The 19,538-nt window shown below is 37.0% G+C and overlaps 2 protein-coding genes across 29 annotated transcripts; one reads left to right on the top strand and one right to left on the bottom strand.

Annotated features, from left to right (window-relative positions):
• Window positions 1-2,067: 2,067 nt before the first annotated feature.
• Window positions 2,068-17,828, top strand: LOC109705933 (pre-mRNA-splicing factor ATP-dependent RNA helicase DEAH1-like). 28 transcript variants are annotated; one of them, XM_020226736.1, is made up of 30 exons: window positions 2,068-2,444; window positions 4,730-4,816; window positions 6,379-6,412; window positions 6,518-6,572; window positions 6,766-6,825; window positions 6,922-6,993; window positions 7,181-7,244; window positions 7,765-7,844; window positions 8,007-8,074; window positions 8,185-8,242; window positions 8,383-8,440; window positions 8,541-8,609; window positions 8,730-8,798; window positions 8,935-9,024; window positions 9,174-9,260; window positions 9,340-9,522; window positions 9,606-10,646; window positions 10,791-10,853; window positions 11,457-11,580; window positions 11,671-11,771; window positions 11,935-11,997; window positions 12,096-12,168; window positions 12,287-12,337; window positions 12,426-12,636; window positions 14,275-14,347; window positions 14,695-16,096; window positions 16,185-16,266; window positions 16,808-16,976; window positions 17,103-17,354; window positions 17,482-17,828. In XM_020226736.1, the coding sequence occupies exons 1-23, from the start codon at window positions 2,328-2,330 to the stop codon at window positions 12,331-12,333; spliced, it is 2,763 nt and encodes a 920-aa protein (XP_020082325.1). In that variant the 5' UTR covers window positions 2,068-2,327; the 3' UTR covers window positions 12,334-12,337; window positions 12,426-12,636; window positions 14,275-14,347; window positions 14,695-16,096; window positions 16,185-16,266; window positions 16,808-16,976; window positions 17,103-17,354; window positions 17,482-17,828. The 28 variants fall into 28 exon arrangements, with proteins under 28 accessions (XP_020082325.1, XP_020082323.1, XP_020082320.1 ...); XM_020226734.1 differs by having other exon boundaries at window positions 12,426-13,735; XM_020226731.1 differs by adding an exon at window positions 14,625-14,694 and having other exon boundaries at window positions 12,426-14,476; window positions 15,141-16,096; window positions 17,482-17,817.
• On the bottom strand, window positions 16,588-17,194 carry LOC109705932 (two-component response regulator-like PRR95). The gene is made up of 3 exons (XM_020226718.1): window positions 17,101-17,194; window positions 16,785-16,946; window positions 16,588-16,697 (listed from the first exon to the last, which is right to left on the bottom strand). Exons 1-3 carry the CDS (start codon window positions 17,192-17,194, stop codon window positions 16,588-16,590), a joined length of 366 nt encoding a protein of 121 aa, XP_020082307.1.
• Window positions 17,829-19,538: the final 1,710 nt, after the last annotated feature.

Here is a 19,538-nt window from a genome sequence, read left to right as displayed (position 1 = left end):
ACGGTTTACAAATGTACCACTTAACTACGTTACCTTACGGTTTGCACGCAAGTATTAATTTTACTAATCTTTTTAACTAAAGTTCTATGGTGAAAAAAATAAAAAATCATTGGGGTATAATTAATAGAGTGACACTTCAAATTACGATATCAAAATGAAATGCATGACTGGCAGAATAGTTACAATTGTGTTTTCCTTCTTTTTTATCATACGAAAAGCATAAGCATAGTAAGTCATCTATGAAGATTACACAACTTTATACAGACATGAACATGACTCTAATTGATGTTAGTCCATATTTTCGTTTTTTTTTAACCCTTCCTTCTCCTTTTGCTCTTATCTTTTCGCGAGCGGACTATTGGAGATTGTCTCAATGAGTCTCATTAGATAATTTGACCAAAGCCATATTTAGTACTCAGTAATTTTAACTATAAAGCTAGTTTAGTATAGAATTTCCGTTCAAATGTCTAAATGACTGGAGGGACAATTTATTAGAGACATCTATTATCTATTTATCTTTACTATTATTATTATCTTTACATTATTTCTCAAAAAACTTGCCACATGGCAACACAAGCTTCAATATTGTTGGGTGTGGGCTCCACCGGTTATTTTCTTTCAGTTGAACCGAACCGAATTGTTGAGTATGAGTCCCATCCTGAACCGGCTCAAGTCCTCTAAATAATTTCACCTTTTTTTGCTTGAACCAAATGTGGTTGAGTGAGGCCTCTACACTAAACCGACTAATGTTCCCTATTTTTTGTTTGCTTGAACCAAACCGGTGCCCTCTTTCTTTGCTTGAACCAGTCTGCTTTATTAGACCGAACCAGACTAATTGATTCATATCATTCATTATTCGGCCAACTTGCATTACATGTTAAATAATTATAATAATTCGAAAAAAAAACTTCAATTATCAATCATATATATATTATTTTATTTTATTTTATTTATTATTTATTTATACATTATTTTTTCTAAAGTTGCCACATGGCAACTTTTCCTTCATTTTTGAGTGTGTGCTCCACCCGAACCAGCTAAAGTCCTTCCTCTTCCTCTTCCTTCGGCTGTTATTTTCGTTCTACGGCAAAATGAATTCCACCCCTCATTATCGCCTGTTTTATCGCTATTTTCTTTTCCTTTTTTTTTTTTTTATCGATGTTTTTTATATTTTTTCTAATTATCTATCCGTCGCATCGTACGGGTTACTACGCTAGTACAATAAGAGAGGACGGGGCTCTCCTCATTTATTTAATTTTTTTTTTTTTCTCTTTTTTTCACTCTTTGAAGCATTAATTTTCTCGACAGTTAAAGGACTTGCAAGTTCTCCATGCATGTGTTCTTATGACTCTTAAACCGGGTTTGATATGAGCTAACGGATCGGGATCCAAGGAAATTAATAAAATGAATTAAAATATATATAATATAAATTAAACTTATGAAAATTCGATATTGAAATCAAACTGAGTCATAATTTAAGATAATATTCCGTGCATTCATTCTTACCCCCCTATTAGTTTGATATTCATAGTTATTACTAAAATTAATTAAATACTAGTGTAGTGACTCGCGCGATGCAGCGTACAAATATTTTGCTTAGTTGTAAAGAATATGAAAACTTTCTTATAGGAATACTTAGTATGTTTATTATTATTTATTTATATTTATGCAACGATTAATAGCAGAATTATTTATATTTGTGTATACCAATTCTTCAATTCTTTTGGGGGGGCTAAACAACAAAAAGATTCAATAGGAATGAGGCCGGTTGGACTGCTTCCCGTCAGGTATTGTATTTGGGCCGCGTCCTGGGTCTTCCTGGTCCAGATTGCAGCTCTCGGGCAAACGGGCGCCGGATCCTCCCTTCTTCGCATCATCCGCAACCCGGCGGGTAATGGGCTCGCCATTTCGCCCCGACCCGCTCGTAAGCGGTAATGGGCTCGGTTCCTTCCTTCTCCGCACCACCCGCAACCCGGCGGGTCTTGGGTCCGCCATTTCCCTCCGACCCGAGTCACGGACTGCCCGCATCCACTTCCTAGATAGGCTCGGATCCCTCTTCGGCTTCGATCTCCTCCGCCACTGCCTGCAGGCAGGAGGATACCCTTGCGACTAGCGAGCCTCCCCGCGCCAGTCGAGGCTTCGCCCGCTTCCTCCGCGCCAGCCGGGCTACGCCCGCCTACTCTGCATCAGCCGGAGCTTCGCCCGAAGCCTCCATCCTCGCTGCCGCCGGATCGCAACACCAAGCCTCCCTCCCTTCGACTCTCTTGCTGCCGCCTTTATTCTCTCTTCAAACTACCGGTCTTGGTGATCGGCAGAGGGATTGCAGAATGGCCCGGGCTCCGGAAGTGCAGAATAGGGCGGGAAGGCCCATGATGCCTTCTGTTCAGGCCAGGGGGCCTCCTCCGCCTGCCCGCCCTCGCGTCGAGCCTGTCGACCGTGAGAAGGTGCTCTTTCTGTCATCCTTTCTTTGATTTCCAAAGATCATTTGATTTGATTCTCTCGTAACTGATGCTAAGAAGATGTTTGATTTTTTTGTTTCTTCAAAGATTTCGTTATCCATTATTTAGTACTAGGATAATATTTTACCTGCAAGATGATTTATCTTATTATAAAGAACAAAATTGACTTGATTACCGAATATGATATTCAATTCTAAATATTTGATCGCACTCCCTTATCTACTAAACGTACACTGTTTTAAGTTAATTAAAAGAATATATACCGGACGAGATATTCATGCGTCCAAACAGTTGGACCTACGAGAAATCTTTTTGCGTGATTGGAAGCTAGGAGTGTGGTCGAATGTTTAAAATGGAATTGCATATTCGGAATGAGATAAATCACCTTGTAAGTAAGTAAGATATGCTACCCTTCCAAATCACGGATGCCGAGGCCTTTTAAGGAGCGAAAATCTAACTCGTATCTTCCAATGAATTAAGAAAACTTTCGTATCGGATAGCTTGTCATCCAATAACTTATTCCGACGTACAGACGAGGCCTAATAATGAGATTAGGGGTCTAGTAGAATTTAAACTCAGGATCTCTTGCTTTGATATCATGAGAAACAATCGTTTGTCTTTGAAAGCATAAGCTACTACAGAACAATGTTTTTAATATTTATATTCATCAGTTGCTGGCTTCTGTTGTGCAAACAGTTTGCCGATCTTCTTGAGTTTTCTTTGACCCTTTTGTTCGGTATCAATGTCATATTCCTAGTGTACAAACTTGAGTTGTAAGTATGTGGGCAAAATTTATTACATTGAACTATTAGCAATGCATGTTTTATCCTTTATGTGCATCTCCTCCTTTATGTGAAGGATTATAGAAAAAAAATTTGTTAAATCAAAAGGTGTTGTTTTCCGTTAATAGATTGCAGGTAAAAATGTATGGATACTCCCTCAACTTTAGGCCATTTTGAAACTGCCCCTTCAACTTTAAACTTCTTGATTGAGACCCCATTAGGTTTCAATTATTTTGAATTAAGTGACTATCAAATAATTTGGGGTTTCATCAAATTCATTGATGATTTCATTAAATTTAACAATTTTAATTATTTTTTAGCAATTGAAATTGAAATGTTTAATGATTGATAGCTAATATAACTATAAATTTGTTAAAATAATTCCAACTAAAGTAAATAGATTAATTCAGTTTGAAGAAATCAAAAGTTAGGGGGGTCTCTATAAAAAAAAATTAAAGTTGAGATGGCCTATGGTTAAGGGGGTCTCCGTACATTTTAACCTAAATTCTATGGAATGGATTATCAAAAAAAAAAAATTTGATGATACCGAGAAGATTAAATGATTTCTTTTTCCTTGAGGCAAAGTAATTTTTAAGAACCCAAAGTGTTAATTTCGCAAGTGTCTATGTGACTGAGCACAGCATGCATGGCTGAAACTTAACAATGCATTGGGATTTTTCTTTTTTTGGAAATATGATGTTAAAGGATGCGCACAACGTACTATAGCTAAATAGCGATGATGCTTGTGACTAAAGAAGATTTTACAGTATGACGACGGCCTAATTGAACTTACTAAATTTGAAGTTCTTGATAATAAATTTTTGCTTACTTTGTGTTTATGTTAGTTTAATTAACATATGTTGATGTTAGGGCATGCTTCATCTTTTCCTTCGTTCTCCTTTTCAAGTGCATCATCAAATATTTAGCTAATCTTTCTTTTTAATTTTGAATTTGCAGACTTGCCCTCTCTTGCTTCGAGTTTTTACAAAGTTAGGCATGAAAACCTCCTCTATATCTCATTGGTCATTGAAATTCACTTGTTACTAATATTATGTTCTTAGGAATTAATTTAATCAGCTTTGTTACATGGGCACAAATACTCTACTTAGCCTCATGCTCTATAATGGGTCATTGGGGCTCTGTTGAGTATTCAAAGTTTAAGTTTATCATCATAAAGTTTGCTGGTATTCTTTCTTCAGTTTTTAAAGTTCATAATTTGCAGTCTCTGGAGCATTCAAATGCATAGTTGCTATTATGGTATTATGTGACATTCTAGTATATTGCTGAGAATAGGTACAAAAATATTTGTTCAGATTTTTGTTCAGATTTTGTTCACTTCTAATATTTGTTTATTGAATAACTTGCATACTTCTTCTTCTTCTTCTTTTTAACTTTTGTCTTCTGTTAAGCTTGTGAACAACCATCTGATTGCTTGCTCTTTACTATGTGTGCAAAATAACTACAATTGTCATTTTATTTCTCCTGTAGTCAGAAGAAGCCAGGATTGAAGATCAAGAAGAGAGAGCTCAATTGGAGAGGAACATGAGAGAAAGAGATGCAGCTGCAACTCGGAAGGTAAGAAAATAGAGTTGTTAGTGACGCTTCCTTCTCACTTTTCCTGAATGGACAATTACTTTAGAATATGGATGCAAAATGGCTGGTTAGAGGATACTATATTCAAGCAAGTGTTGCAATTGTTAAAGTGGTTTGTACTTTGTAGTTAATATTACCTATTTGTGCTACTATATGGCACCATTATTGTTTCTTTCAAGAAAATCGACTTTTCTTACGGAGCACAAAATGTTGTTAGAAGCTAAACATCAGTTCATTATCGAGGTATGCCTTTTTTACTTGTTAATCCGGTATGTCATCATGGATTGGGCTGGGAATAGGGCATGGACCGATACATTCATTTTGGACTAACAGATATAGACAAAAGAGTAACTACCGTATCGTATAGTCGTGTACTTTTATGTCTTCAAATGTTTGTTTTTGTTTGCTCTGTTTATCTTCAACTCAAGATCATTAGTAATGTCTCTGGTACCAAAATCAACAGATTTTTTTAATCATATAGCAGAGAATTGAAGAAAGAAATTAAGCATGACTTGGCCATTATATAAATGCCATTGTTGTAACACTAAGGGGCATTTCAATCAAAAGTTTACAGATTTGTCTCATTGCACAAATTTAATTATATAAGTGAACTAACAATAATTTGAATTTAAAACTCTACAAATTTCGATGCCCAATGTGAATATAACATTTGATTTAAATTTGAGTTCAAATTTAAATTCAAAATGAGATTTTAAATTCACAATTCAAATTCATGCTCAAATAAAACTTAGAAAACAAACTTAAAAATAGAAATTAGCTTTTGACTAAAAGTTTAAATGTTAATATGATAAGGGATGTATGGATTCTCGAGAAGAGAGGAGCCGTGGTGGTCCTCTCGGACCGCCCGGATCCTACTATCTAAACCCATAATCAAAATTTGAATCCAAATTGGGACTCACAGTTTGAACTTAAAATTTGAATTCCTCTGAACTAACAATTCAAATTCAAGTTCAAAGACAAATTTAAAATTAGAATTAAATTGAAATATTAAAACTATATTTGAATTTAATTTTGAACTGAAGAATTAAATTGAAATATTAAAATTATATTTGAATTTAATTTTGAACTGAAGAATTTAAAACTTAAATTTTGAATCCATTTTACAAATTCAAATTTGAAATTATAATTTAATCTAAATTCAAATTTGGATTTATGTTTGAATTTAAATAATTATCAGTGCAAAAAGAAAGAAGTTCTTTTCTCAATCCCTCCTGGAATCAAAGTTAACCCCCACCTCCATGGTGGGAGCATTTTGGCGGGATTCGGTTTTCCTCAGTATGGGAATCGGAATGCCAATCCCTCAAACCAAACAGCAGGGAGAGGCTCATTCTGATTCTCATTCCAAGCTTCAAATCCTTGCATACTATATATATATTTGCTACTATGGTTTCCTTGTAATTGTATGAGAGTTTGATGTAGTTACATCTTAATGCACACCATATATGCTATTTTAGTTATTACTATTTCTTTCATTTGGCTTTTCTTCTTGGGCTAATTTTTACTATTGTTTCTTTTGGCATTAGTTGACAGAACCAAAGTTAACGAAGGCGCAGGAAGGTATAGATAACGTCGCTCTCTTAATTACATTATCATTATTATTATTATTATTATTATTATTATTATTATTAAGCGATTCCTTTGACTTTAAGTGATATGTTACAGAGGAGATTATTCGAAGAACTCAAGCATCAGAGAAAAATGATACTTCAGAACTGAGGTTCTTGCGCTCAGAACTCTTTGTTAATCTTATTGTTGTTTAGAAGTTTATGTTTTTTTTTTTTATTTTACTCTGTAAAGACCGGTAGTTCATCTGCTGTCTTCCTTATGGAAGCTTCTATTCCTCTTACTGTTTTGATTTGGATAAAATTACCTTTGGCTATATCTTATTTTTTGTATATTTTATATGGCAGAAAAGTTTCAAGGCAAGTTTATTTGCAAAAGCGGAGAGACCAGAAGCTTTTGGAGATTCGGTATGTTGAAATATACCTTGTAGCTGTCCTTATTTAAGTTTATCCTCCATACAAATCCTGACTGCTTAATCCTAAACTCTGTTTTTTCAATTCAAGGGATGACATTATAGATCATGAGTATATATTTGAGGGCATGAAGCTGACTGAAGCAGAGGAACGTGTGCATAGGTAACCATTTCTACCTTGTTTCATCTAACTTCCCTTGTTCATGCTACTTTTAGTTATTATTACCAACTTTCTTTATTTTGGAATGGCAACATATTGATATCAGCATGGATTTATCTTGTGGTATGGCCTTACATGTTATAAGAATTTGAATTGAAGTCCTAAAGAGCACGGTAAATTGTATATGCAGGTACAAAAGAAAAATCTACGAGCTTGCAAAAGAGCACTTGGGGGATGTGGACAATATTAATGAGGTACTTATCTATCTTATTGCCGGCGCACTATACAGTTGATGATATGCTGTTATATTGTTATCATTTATGTTATTCCCTTAGCAACTTGCTTAAATGGGGGGAAAAAAGGGTTCCATCTGTTGGAACCTCAGTTGTGGTATGTGGGCCTTCGTGTTTCCTATGAAAGGCACCCATGAAAGTTGTTCTTTCCGGTTCCAAGCACATATTGTTGTCGTCTTATCTCTTATTGTATCTGAACATGCTTGTTCTATCTATTTAACATGTTCTAACTCGAAGTGCAACTAGCGAGTATTTTAGCAACTAGTAAATATTTTGTGTCATAACTGTAAGTACTTGGCCCAAATTTTCTCTAAATTCTCATGTTATAACTATTTAGGGGCAAAAAGGAATGATGCAGCTGACCAAGATATTGAAAATTAAAGCTTTTTTCCTGTATGCTGTAATTATGTAATTTTCTTCCTCCATTCAAATATTTTCCGATCACTGATTATCTTATGCATAATGTATTTAATGATAACAGTACAAAATGCCTGAGGCATACGACATGGAGGGACGGGTCAATCAAGAGAAAAGATTTGCTGCAGCTATGCAGCGTTACAGGTTTGTATATTTATAAATAACTGATTTACTTGTCAATCAAATCAAAAGGGCATGTGCTAGATGTTCTATTGTGACTGGACATGTTACTTTCTGCCTTTCACTAGTGATAAATGTCCATCTATTTTGACATCTGATTTTTTAAGATAATCTTTGTTTGCTTAGGGACCCTGAGGCTGCAGAGAAAATGAATCCATTTGCCGAACAAGAAGCCTGGGAGGAACACCAAATAGGTAGGCTTCTTATGTTATCCGATATGATATCAGCTTAACATTTTGAGGCTAGTAGCACTCACTCTTTTTTTCAGATCAGTGTTTTGAATTTGACTATGCACTTAATACAGGAAAGGCAACCATAAAATTTGGCTCAAAAGATAGAAAGCAAGCTGCTGATGACTATCAGTAAGTCTTTGCAGTTTTTTTCATTTTCTGCATTTTTATGCACTATTGCCTTCAGGTGTTCTAGTGTTTGCTGAAAATTTTCATTTATTCATTGATGAAGTATATGACGCATTTTTCATTCTTCCATTTTCTTACCTTAGGTATGTTTTTGAGGATGGGGTTGAGTTCATCAAAGCATCTGTCATGGATGGAACTCAGGCATGTTATGTGAAATTCTCTTTACCTTTATGACTTTTATTACACGTACAACATAGGCTGCAGCTAGTCTGTTCTAATCTGATATACTTAATGGATGCAGTTTGAAGATGAATTATCTTCTGGGAATGATGACTCTTCAGATGCAAAAACCATGTTGGAGATGCTGCAGGTATGATATTTACTAACACTATGATCTTTCATTAGTCTATCTCTATTTTCATAGATGTCCATGGAGAGTCTTCCATTTCTCTTTTCATCGGTTGATTGCTTCTTTCCATTCTTTTGCCAGGAAGATAGGAAAAGTCTGCCTATCTATCCTTACAGAGAGGAGTTACTTAAGGCCATCCAAGATCATCAGGTTAGTTTTGTCACTCCAACAACGGTTATACTCTTTTCTTAATTAGAAAGTTCTCAAATAGACATGGAGGTGAATCAATTGTTTGATGAGCCAAAACTGTGTAATGAGGGACCTTGGTTTTGTCTCTGATTAACAGGTTCTTGTTATTGTTGGAGAGACAGGCTCTGGAAAGACTACTCAGATACCTCAATATCTTCATGAAGCTGGGTATACAAAAGCTGGGAAGGTATACGATGAATAAGATTCCATACTTAGTTTCTTCCATTCTTGACTGTCTCCTTTCCAATTCTTTTCAGTTATAGAACCATAATCATTTTCTTCATAATATGACAGTATTGTTTCAGCTTCATTTAACGAAATTGTCTTCCTTTATAGATTGCATGCACACAGCCTCGCCGTGTTGCTGCAATGAGCGTGGCCGCGAGGGTGTCCCAGGAGATGGGTGTTAAACTTGGGCATGAGGTTTGTCTCTTTCTAGCTGTTCCAAAAGTTTTTTTTTCCATATTTTGTGGCTAAGTGCTGATTAATCATTAATTCACAGGTTGGTTACTCAATTAGGTTTGAGGATTGCACCTCAGAAAAGACTGTACTTAAGTACATGACAGATGGTATGTTGTTGAGGGAATTCCTTGGTGAACCAGATTTGGCTAGCTACAATGTTGTGATGGTGGATGAGGCTCATGAGCGAACACTATCAACTGACATATTATTCGGGTTGGTGAAGGTAGACTCGATCTGGATTTGGCATTTCTTCTTTTCTTGAAGACTTGATCTTAAACATCAAATAACCTATTATTATTCTGTTAGGATATTGCTCGTTTTCGAAAAGATCTCAAGTTGCTTATTTCGAGTGCGACCCTGGATGCGGAGAAATTCAGTGATTACTTTGACTCTGCCCCAATTTTTAAAATTCCAGGGAGGCGATACCCTGTCGAAATACACTTCACAACAGCACCGGAAGCAGACTACATTGATGCTGCGATTGTTACTGTTCTTCAAATACACGTGACCCAGCCACTTGGTGACATCTTAGTGTTCCTTACAGGGCAGGAGGAAATTGAAACAGTCGATGAAATCCTTAAGCACAGAATAAAAGGTTTGGGCACAAAGATAGCGGAACTTATCATCTGCCCGATTTACGCCAACCTCCCCACTGAGCTGCAAGCAAAGATTTTTGAACCTGCACCTGAAGGTGCCCGCAAGGTTGTTTTGGCTACTAATATAGCCGAAACATCGTTAACAATTGATGGAATAAAATATGTTGTCGACCCTGGATTTTGTAAAATTAAATCATATAACCCTAGAACTGGGATGGAGTCTTTGCTAGTGAATCCAATCTCAAAGGCATCTGCAGAGCAAAGGGCTGGTAGGTCTGGGCGTACTGGACCTGGAAAATGTTTTCGCCTTTATACTAAGTATAATTACGATCATGATCTCGAGGAGAACACTGTTCCAGAGATTCAACGGACGAATTTAGCGAACGTTGTGCTCACTCTTAAAAGTTTGGGTATTCATGACTTGGTCAATTTTGATTTCATGGATCCTCCCCCATCAGAGACATTGCTTAAGGCTCTTGAGCAACTATTTGCTCTTAATGCGCTGAATAGCCGAGGCGAGTTGACTAAGACTGGGAGAAGGATGGCTGAGTTTCCACTGGACCCCATGCTTTCAAAAATGATAGTTGCTTCGGACAAGTACAAGTGTTCTGATGAGATCATATCCATTGCGGCGATGTTGTCGGTTGGAAATTCGATATTTTATCGTCCAAAGGACAAACAAGTTCATGCAGACAATGCAAGGATGAATTTCCACACTGGGAATGTTGGAGATCATATTGCGTTGCTTAACGTTATGTCTTTTTTTTCTTTTCTTTTTTTTCCCACTCATTTCTTTCATTGACAATATTACATTGACTCATAATTCCTATCAAGTAACTTGATTTAGTTCTGTGATATATGTTGTTGATTGTTGTTTTTTATCATGTTGATTCAGGTCTACAATTCCTGGAGAGAAACTAATTACTCGACCCAATGGTGCTACGAAAATTATATTCAGGTATTTTCAACTAATTGCTTCTACTTATCTTGAATTCAAGTTTTTGTTGCCACTAAATCAGATATTATAATTTGTAGTCTTTGCTTGGGGGATAGGTCTAACTTAGGTCTACAGTTCATATTAATACCATTCTACATTTATCTGAATACATCTTGACCGCCAACAAAGAGGACAAACCTCGGCGCGATTCATCAAAGCAATATGAAAGAAATATAGCTTAGAGCCTTAGAGCATCTTTTACTTTTGAAAATACAGAAAATTACCCTAGAATGGACCCACTCGACATCATCACTAGAGTCTTAGAATGGTGTACTTAATACTCAATAGATAGCTGTAGCTTGAAGCATTTATATTTGGTGGGTGCTGCCTTTCTTTTTTTTAGATAATTATTCACAAAACTTACTGATACTTCACATTTGTATTTTGAATCTTAACCTATCTTTTTCTCATATGATGAATTGCTATTTTTCTCCTCCTTTAAATCTACCTAGCATTTTTTGCTGTTGTTTCTGTGAGTGCTTCGATCTTCTCTTAGTAGTTTTATAAACCATTTAATATTTTATGGGTGAATGTTGCAGTAACCTGTTCACCCTTATAAATCAGGTAAGAAGTATGAAAAGAGCTAGAGATATTCGTGATCAATTAGAGGGACTCTTGGAAAGAGTTGAGATTGAGCTCACTTCAAATGCTAATGACTTAGATACCATTAAAAAGGCAATAACATCAGGTATGAGCTCCTCTTTTTTTCTGAATTTTTACCTGTCAAACACTGGCGAGATATTGAGAGAGATATCCCTGAAATGAGTTGATATTTCAGGTTTTTTCCACCATTCTGCGAAGTTGCAAAAGAATGGTTCTTATAGAACCGTCAAAAACCCCCAAACAGTATATATACATCCAAACTCCGGACTAGCACAGGTAAGTTGCTATACTGCGCTTCACTTAACTTTTCAAGTTTTGAGCTTGCTTCTTAATGGTAGTAAAAATAGAATTGCTAGCTCCATGGAAGACCTGTATTTGGACATTTGTGTACACTAAAAAAAACGTTTTTTTACCTGTTGGTTTCACTTGATTCCTATAGGTGCTTCCGCATTGGGTGATATACCATGAGTTGGTTCTCACAACGAAGGAGTTTATGAGACAGGTGATTATTTATGCTCTTTTGTGTAATGTTATGATCCGAGGGCTCTTATGTAGATTCTATGAATCTTGTTTAAAACTTGAATTTTGGATGTAATGCAGGTTACGGAACTGAAGCCCGAATGGCTTGTAGAAATCGCGCCACACTTCTATCAGCTTAAAGATGTCGATGATTGTAAGACAACTGTTGGTTTTCTTAGATTTATAAATTTTTGGATATATGATTGTAACTGAGATTCTTTTTTGTTTTATGTTTTCCCCAAATTGTTGTAACTAATTAACTTTTTACACAGCCGGAGCGAAGAAATTACCTCGTGGGACAGGTCGTGCTGCATTGTAGGAGCTAGCTCCATTTTATGCACATTTTTAGCACAGGAGGAAGCCGTACAGATCTCCCTTTTTTTTCTCTTTTTTTTTTTTTTTTTTTTCTTTTTTCAAGTTCTGTTCGGGCCTATTTGCCGCCTCAATTCTTAAGCAACTGACACAACCTTGCACTAACTGTTGTTTATTCCTTCCCTGTCCTGGCCAGTAAAAGAATTGATCATTTCTCTGATAATTTGGCCATATTCCCGAAGTGTGAAGTGCAACAACCCATTCTCCATAAGACTCCTTCAGCTTGGCTTGTTCGTAGGCCAATGATAAGGTACAAGGGTGAGGCATTACAAGCATGACTTCTAGTTCCTTATATCCTTTCACCCAGCTGTACGCAATGCAAGCTTCTTCCAGGCTAGAGTTTCGAAGCAGCATTTGGATCCTTGAGTCCTCAATTCTCTCTTGATATACTTCCATTGGCCTTTTTTGTATGCGCTTAGTGAGCCCTTCAACAATACTAGTTAAGCCTAGGCTATTAACTCTCTTGCAATCTTCTGTAGTAATCGCCTTCGCCATTTCTTCAATTCTAATCATTGCAGATTGACCCAGCATACCTTGTGTTTTCCGATGGATTACCTTTTGTAACCTACTTGTCATGATAGACTTGTGAGAGGCTTCTCCTTCAATGCTGTGAAGTGTCACCGTGTTAGGTCCTGGATCAAAAGGCACTTGCCTATATTCCTTCATCCAATCGATTCCAAGCACTATGCCAGAGCTTTTGAGCCTCAATTCTCTTGAATCAGCCAAGAATTCGTAACCTGGCTTCTTCCTTGCAAACTGAGGGCAAGAATCTTTGCCCAGCACCTTGTTCGCAGGGTCTGCTATCACTATCAAGGGTGCAACAGCATTAAACTCAACTCTGGTAGCTTTTGCAATCCTGAAGTCAATGAGGCTATGTAGGTTTCTATCATCATTCAAATGTAATGGGGCTTGGTTATCTGACTCCATGATACTTATAGCCTCATAGACCTTTCCTTCTTCTACTTGTTGTAGCTCACATCTTTTTTCTTTTACTGTTTTAGATTCAGCACCCATTTCCCCTTTTTCATATGCTGGTAACATACGCAGGGAGCTATCCTTGCATTGCTTTCCCGTAATATACTCCTCTCCGTATCCATAGCATCTCCCATGCATCGTTGTTCGCTTACTTGTAGCAGGCCATTGTGGGTTTGGTTCTTCTTCACTTTCTTGCAGCTTATGAGTTCCTAGCGGAGGTTCTTCACCATTGTTTGCTCGGATAGGAGATGGAATGATGTTATCTCTAAGTTGGCTTCTATCTGAACTTGAATGCTCTATGTTGCGTGTTTCGACACTTGGAATTGGCTTGGTAGGAGGTGGTTGAGTTGCATGCAACCTCAGCAATCCCTCAGGTCTGCTGGCACTATCACTCAGCCTTACATCATGCCCATTACTGTCCTCCATCTGTAGAATTCCAAGGTGCTTTTGCTCTACTTCCTTCACTGCAGCTGGTTGGTCGATTACGGAATTAGTTAGTGAACTAACTCTTTTCTCTAGAGGAATGGGAATGGGTATGGGTATTAGCTCTTTCTCTTCTTTTGGACCCTGCATTGTTATCTCTTTTTCTCTAGCACGCACGAATCGGCTCCTAATCAACTCTAGGAGTTGTTCATGTCTGCGGGCATTCTCCTGCATCATGATTTCGTGCCTCCTTGCCTCTTCCTTTTGTAGTGCTTCAATTAAGACATCTAACTTTTGATTAACATCCCGAGCACTTTGTAATGCTTCTTCAAAGCTTTTGTTATAGCTAGTGGTTTGTTGCTGCAACCTTGTTCCATTAGCCATTTTTCTATTGGCTCCAATGAACTATCGTGGTGCCTATAATGCTCTTTGAGATCTGATGACTGTTCCAATCAAGAGAACTAATCCTTCAATATATTTCCATTTGCAGCAATTTAACCAATTGTATCTCAACTCTGGAATTAAAATTGGGGAGCAAAACTTGATTACCTGATGCCTGCAAGGTGTTTGATGAAATTCCCCTTCACTGGCCCAATTTTAACTATGATACTACCAAGAACCTGTTGCTTCTATGACCCCTCTATCAATTTGATTCAAGTAGCAATGATAAAGATTCTTGTGATGTTTATCAGGTTTGATCCCTTATCAACCAATTCTTGCATGCATGCAATCAATGATTCAAAAGGATGCAAAGATTTCTACAATACCTGATGTTCATAGCTTTATAAAATCAAATCGCCTCTCAACTAGTTGCAATCTGATACCACTTTGTTACCGTAGTGGCAATGTCTCCAGTCGCTACTGATTCTTCCAATTAGATCTGATGCTACCACTTGAGTTCTTGCTCCAGGTACTACTCGAGATCCATTACTACTCCATTCTTGTGATATCCCACCATGATGCAAGTATCAGTTTCATCCCTTCCCTGGGATCGAAACTGCTCTGATACCAATTGTTATGTACCGGATGATTTGGGGATGATTGGGAGGTGAGTTTGTGAAGGAAAAGGAGAGGTAGAGAATCAGAGAGAGATAGGGAGTGAGATTGGGAGGAAGAGAGTAGGGTTTTAGAAGAATTAGAGGAGGGTTTTGGGGAAGGAGAAGAGAAAGGACTGGAGAAGAAGAGGATAATTGGGGAAGAAGACAAGCTAATTCATTTCCATTACTTCTTGCAATTACATCCTGTTACCTATATATACCCTATACAATTTGTACTGAAATGTAATGAATCAACTCTTCGAGGGCTTTACAGCAATTGTCAATTGGGAACGCGGGCCTAATGGGTTGAATTCATCAGGCGTGTGGGCCTCTGGTGGGCTTCACCTGTCCAAACTGCTGCTAGCGGGTCGGTTGGTGGATCGCGCGTCGCCTCTCTGTCCGCTCCGCCAACTGCGGGTAGTGGGCTCGCCTTTTGCGCCCGCTCCACAGATTCGGACATCCGACCCGTAGCGCCTCCTTCTTCTCCCAACTGCTTAGATTCGGTCGGATCTCCTCAATCTCTCTTCTCCTCCTCTGAGCGCCATGGATGCCCTAGCACCGTCGCCCGCCGGAGTTCCGCCTGACGCCCCTGCTGCTGGTTCACCCTGCCGGCTCGCTCCCCCTCCAACCTGTTGCTGCCATTTATTTTCCTTCTAGCTAGTAAAGCTGCTACCTTTACTAAACTTCTACAGCTAACTACTACTATTATACTTCAGGTCGTTACATACTGTTGTAACAAATTTCGATTCAAAATGTACCACACAGTAGAAATTTCTCAACATATAATTAATTCAACCTTTTTATTTTTGTTTTGTTTTGTTTTGTTTTGTGAATCTTAGCAGAAGTAAAAATGAAATGGAAAGCCTCACATCCAAGTTCAAAACCTGTTTAAATGGCGTTAATGCTATTGTTTTATTTTGACATGGATTGATCTATATTTGAACTTGGATTGTACTATGGCCATTTTAAATTTAGGCCCTCAAATTTTGACCCATCTTTGAATTCATTCTTTGTCAGTATCACATAATCGTAGCAATTTAGTATAGAACTTTCACTTTTGGCTATTGCTTGTCCTCGTGCAAGCCATGCATGTTTATGTTTTCGCTTGTGCAAATTATATACATGTTGTTATCTTGTTGAGCCTTGGGCGGTCAGGGGAGGTGCTGTCCATTCGGCATCTGTTGACGTGCCCGAATCGACCAAATAGGCGGGCTTGGGGCGTGACATTTTCCCCTGCATGTTGTTAAGAGCATCCGGCATCCCTTAATCCTAAAGGTCTACTTTCTCCAACTTATTTTTGTGGTGGTTCCAACCGATTGTGTTTTGAATTTCTACTGATATTCTCTTTTCCTGTGTTTGCCAGGTTGCCGCAGCGAACCTCTCGGGAATTTTGGTCTGCTCAGCTCCTTCTTTCCATTGTGCTCCTTTGCTTCCTACTCTATTTAGTACGATTTCTCTACTTACCACTGCTGGTTCTGATACATTAATGTGTGGTGCCTACTTTATTCACTGTGATTTCCTTTCTTATGTTTTGCTGTTAGTACATTTGAGTTGCTATTTTCAAAGTGAGATTTTGGGTGTTGAGTGTTGGGTCCTAACTCCCAATTCATGTTTTTTTTTATAGAATGTGTTTCTTCTTTCCCCTCCCATTTAATTTTATATTTTGTTTTTACTGATCTCCTTTGACAGAGAGTTAGTATAACAATTGCCTAATTACTTGCCTATACATATCAACTGGGTCTTACGATTTGTCTTCTCCAAACATGCTACCACAAGTTCCTCAGTTCATTCTTCCGAATTGGCTTAACCAGAAAGTCTGACGCACCTTTCAGCATGCATTTGAAAACCATGCTAACAGAATCATGTGAAGACATCACTGCATAATCCACAAATAAGAACATTAGTATTATTCACATGGATACATAATACTCGGAAAAATAGAAGATACACTTTTGAGTCATACTTATAACGGGAATATTTTTGCAGGTCTCATATTCCCTTATCATCGAAAGTAAACCAAATCCGGACATCAAGGGAAGATCTACTTCAGTCAAAACAAGGTCTATAGAGTAAGATTTTTCCTTCAGCATCTCCCACGCCTTCACACCATCTGAGGCTGCAGCAACTACCAAAATAAAGGCAACAAACAGCTATGGTAAAAATTCAGCTTTTACATAAAAGGAGAAAATTGTGCAAAGGTTGATTGCCTAATCTGCTAAAGCATGAAAATCATATAAGTTCACAAGCACCCTCGCATGCTAAACTTCTAATGATCGTACAGTATTTATCAAGCTGAACCAAGCCGGGGAGGAGCAACGTGAAATGGCAAGTTAGTGGTTGCTCGACTCCCAAACATTGTATGGCAAGCTTCATCTTCATAACTGGACCATATTCAGATCGGACAAATATCAGTTTATGGCAAATATCATTTTAATGACAAGCTATAAGCGTGACCATCGAAAGATTTGATTCTTCTCTTCCTGCTTGTATTGAAACATATCATTGAAAATGAAGGCGACCTCAAAATCCTTCTGTAAGTTACGAGTCAAAAGATTGAACTGTTAATTCTTCATAATATCTTTAAAAGTAGGGGAGGAACCTTTGGTCACTCATTGTATGATGTATATTTGTACGTGTTTAACACCCAAATTCTCTTACAGGATGTGGTTTGTGCTCTGGAATGGGAAAGCATGGCGATTTTATCACGGGGAAGAGACGCGATGGCTATTCAATAAACACAGCTTTAATTTTTTTTCTTTTTCTTTTTTGAACTTCTGCATATTTCGGCGAGGATGTTCTTCTGGCAGGCGCGATGGGGACATGTTCATCTCTGAAAGAGTATTGGGATCTTTGTTTGTTTTATAAATTACTGATGAATGTAAGCTTTTAAACTTTATTCTTCCGTAGCTGAGAACTCAAATTACACTGTATAATCTGTCGAGTATGCAGGTATTTTAGAAAGATAAGGAATCTCCCATTATTATAATTTTGTGAAATTTTTTTATGGCATTACAGGCATTTCAGGAAGAACGTTTTAAATTGTTTGATATTTTTGAATCGAGAGGAACTTCAATTAAGCAACACGAGCTTGATAATGTCAAAGATGTACCTACATAAATCTTTTTCTTTTTCGTTTAGATTGCTGTTTTATTTTGATTTTTGAACATTCTGCTTCTTTTACCAATCTGAACAGATAACTGAGCTAAAGGTGAAGAACCAAATCCAGCTCACTTAGCTCAAGTTTTTATTTTTATTTTTTCCCATTTGGTTGTGCTTAACTGGTTTGAAGCCCTCCTCTTATTTTGGGGAGGATAGGGCCTACATACCTACAAATTTTTAGGATTAATTACACATTGGTTCTCAAGCTTTCCCCTATTTTCATTTTGGTTCCTAATATTTTTTTTGGCAATCAAATTTTCAAATGACACTTCTAAAAGAGGTTTTAAAATTAGCGACATTAACATATCATCCACTTATTTTGGAGGGTCGTGGGGTTTTTGATTTTGGTCCTTAATCTTTTTTTTTCAATCAAAATTTTAAATCTCTTGATTTCATCGCAATAAAATGGTACTGTTAAAAAAAATTTTAGAATTGAATTCCAAATTTTAAATTTGAATTTTTTCTTTATATTTATTATTATTATTATTTTATTATTACTACTATTATTATTATCTTTATCTTTATAAACAGAATCCTAAAGAAAGTCTCTCTTTATTTTAGGGGTTGTGGGGCCCATATGTAATTTTTTCTAGAAATTAATCGCAGATTGGTCCCAACCTTTTTACTATTTTTTATTTTGGTCCTTAATTTTTTTTTTTACAATTAAATTATTTAATTACAATAATTTACTGTAATAAGACTTCTCTGCCACATCGCGCGGGCCCTTAGCTAGTTTTTATGAAAAGTGAAGAGTAAAGAAAATTAAATTTGCTCTTGTAAACTAAAAAAGAGAAAAGAAATATAATAACACTTATGATAACTAATTATAATGTTTACACTTAAAATTACACAGCGTTTGGAATTATAGAAAAATTGCCTGATAAAAAATTTTTTTAAAAAATAAAATTTATATTTATCATCATATATAAGTAATTAGTAGGTACAGTCCTACTAAAAAATAGAAAAATATACTGCAATATTCTTTTCCTCTAACGTCGTATTAGAAACTATTATTATCAAATGAACATTAGAAACTATTATGACCGACCGTCCCTAGAACAAGTGGCAAAAGCTCGGTGGTTGGTACCCGAGACCCAAGTTCGAATCCAAGTTGATTCACATTTTCAGTTAAGTTTATTTCTAAATAAAATAAACGAAACGGATAGCGTGCTACCTATCTCTTAAAAAAAAAAAAAAAAAAAAAAAAAATTAGTACGAAATGGACCTCAATTCTAAATTACTAAAAAAACGCAAAAATGCCCTTACTAACTCAAATTCCTATTAACGGGTTTCTCGATCTGTTAACCCGCTACCGACCCAACCCGAGATTAGCAGAAACATGAGGACTCAGGATGGAAGCGGGGGAGAGCAGAAAGCTCTCTTTCTCCGCCGAGCCGCCTCATACTCGGTAACACTACTTTCTGTTTTTCATAGTAGGAGGGCAACAATTACCATCACTTTTTTCTTTTAATTTTTTTTTTTTCTTTTGTGATTGGCAGAGGGATTGCAGAATGGCCGGGGCTCCGAAAGTGCAGAATAGGGCGGGAAGGCCCATGAT

Source organism: Ananas comosus, unplaced genomic scaffold, assembly GCF_001540865.1.
Source record: "Ananas comosus cultivar F153 unplaced genomic scaffold, ASM154086v1, whole genome shotgun sequence".
NCBI lineage: Eukaryota > Viridiplantae > Streptophyta > Magnoliopsida > Poales > Bromeliaceae > Ananas > Ananas comosus.
The sequence above is the reverse complement of the archived record's forward strand: the minus strand, read 5'-3'. Positions and strand labels throughout refer to the sequence as shown.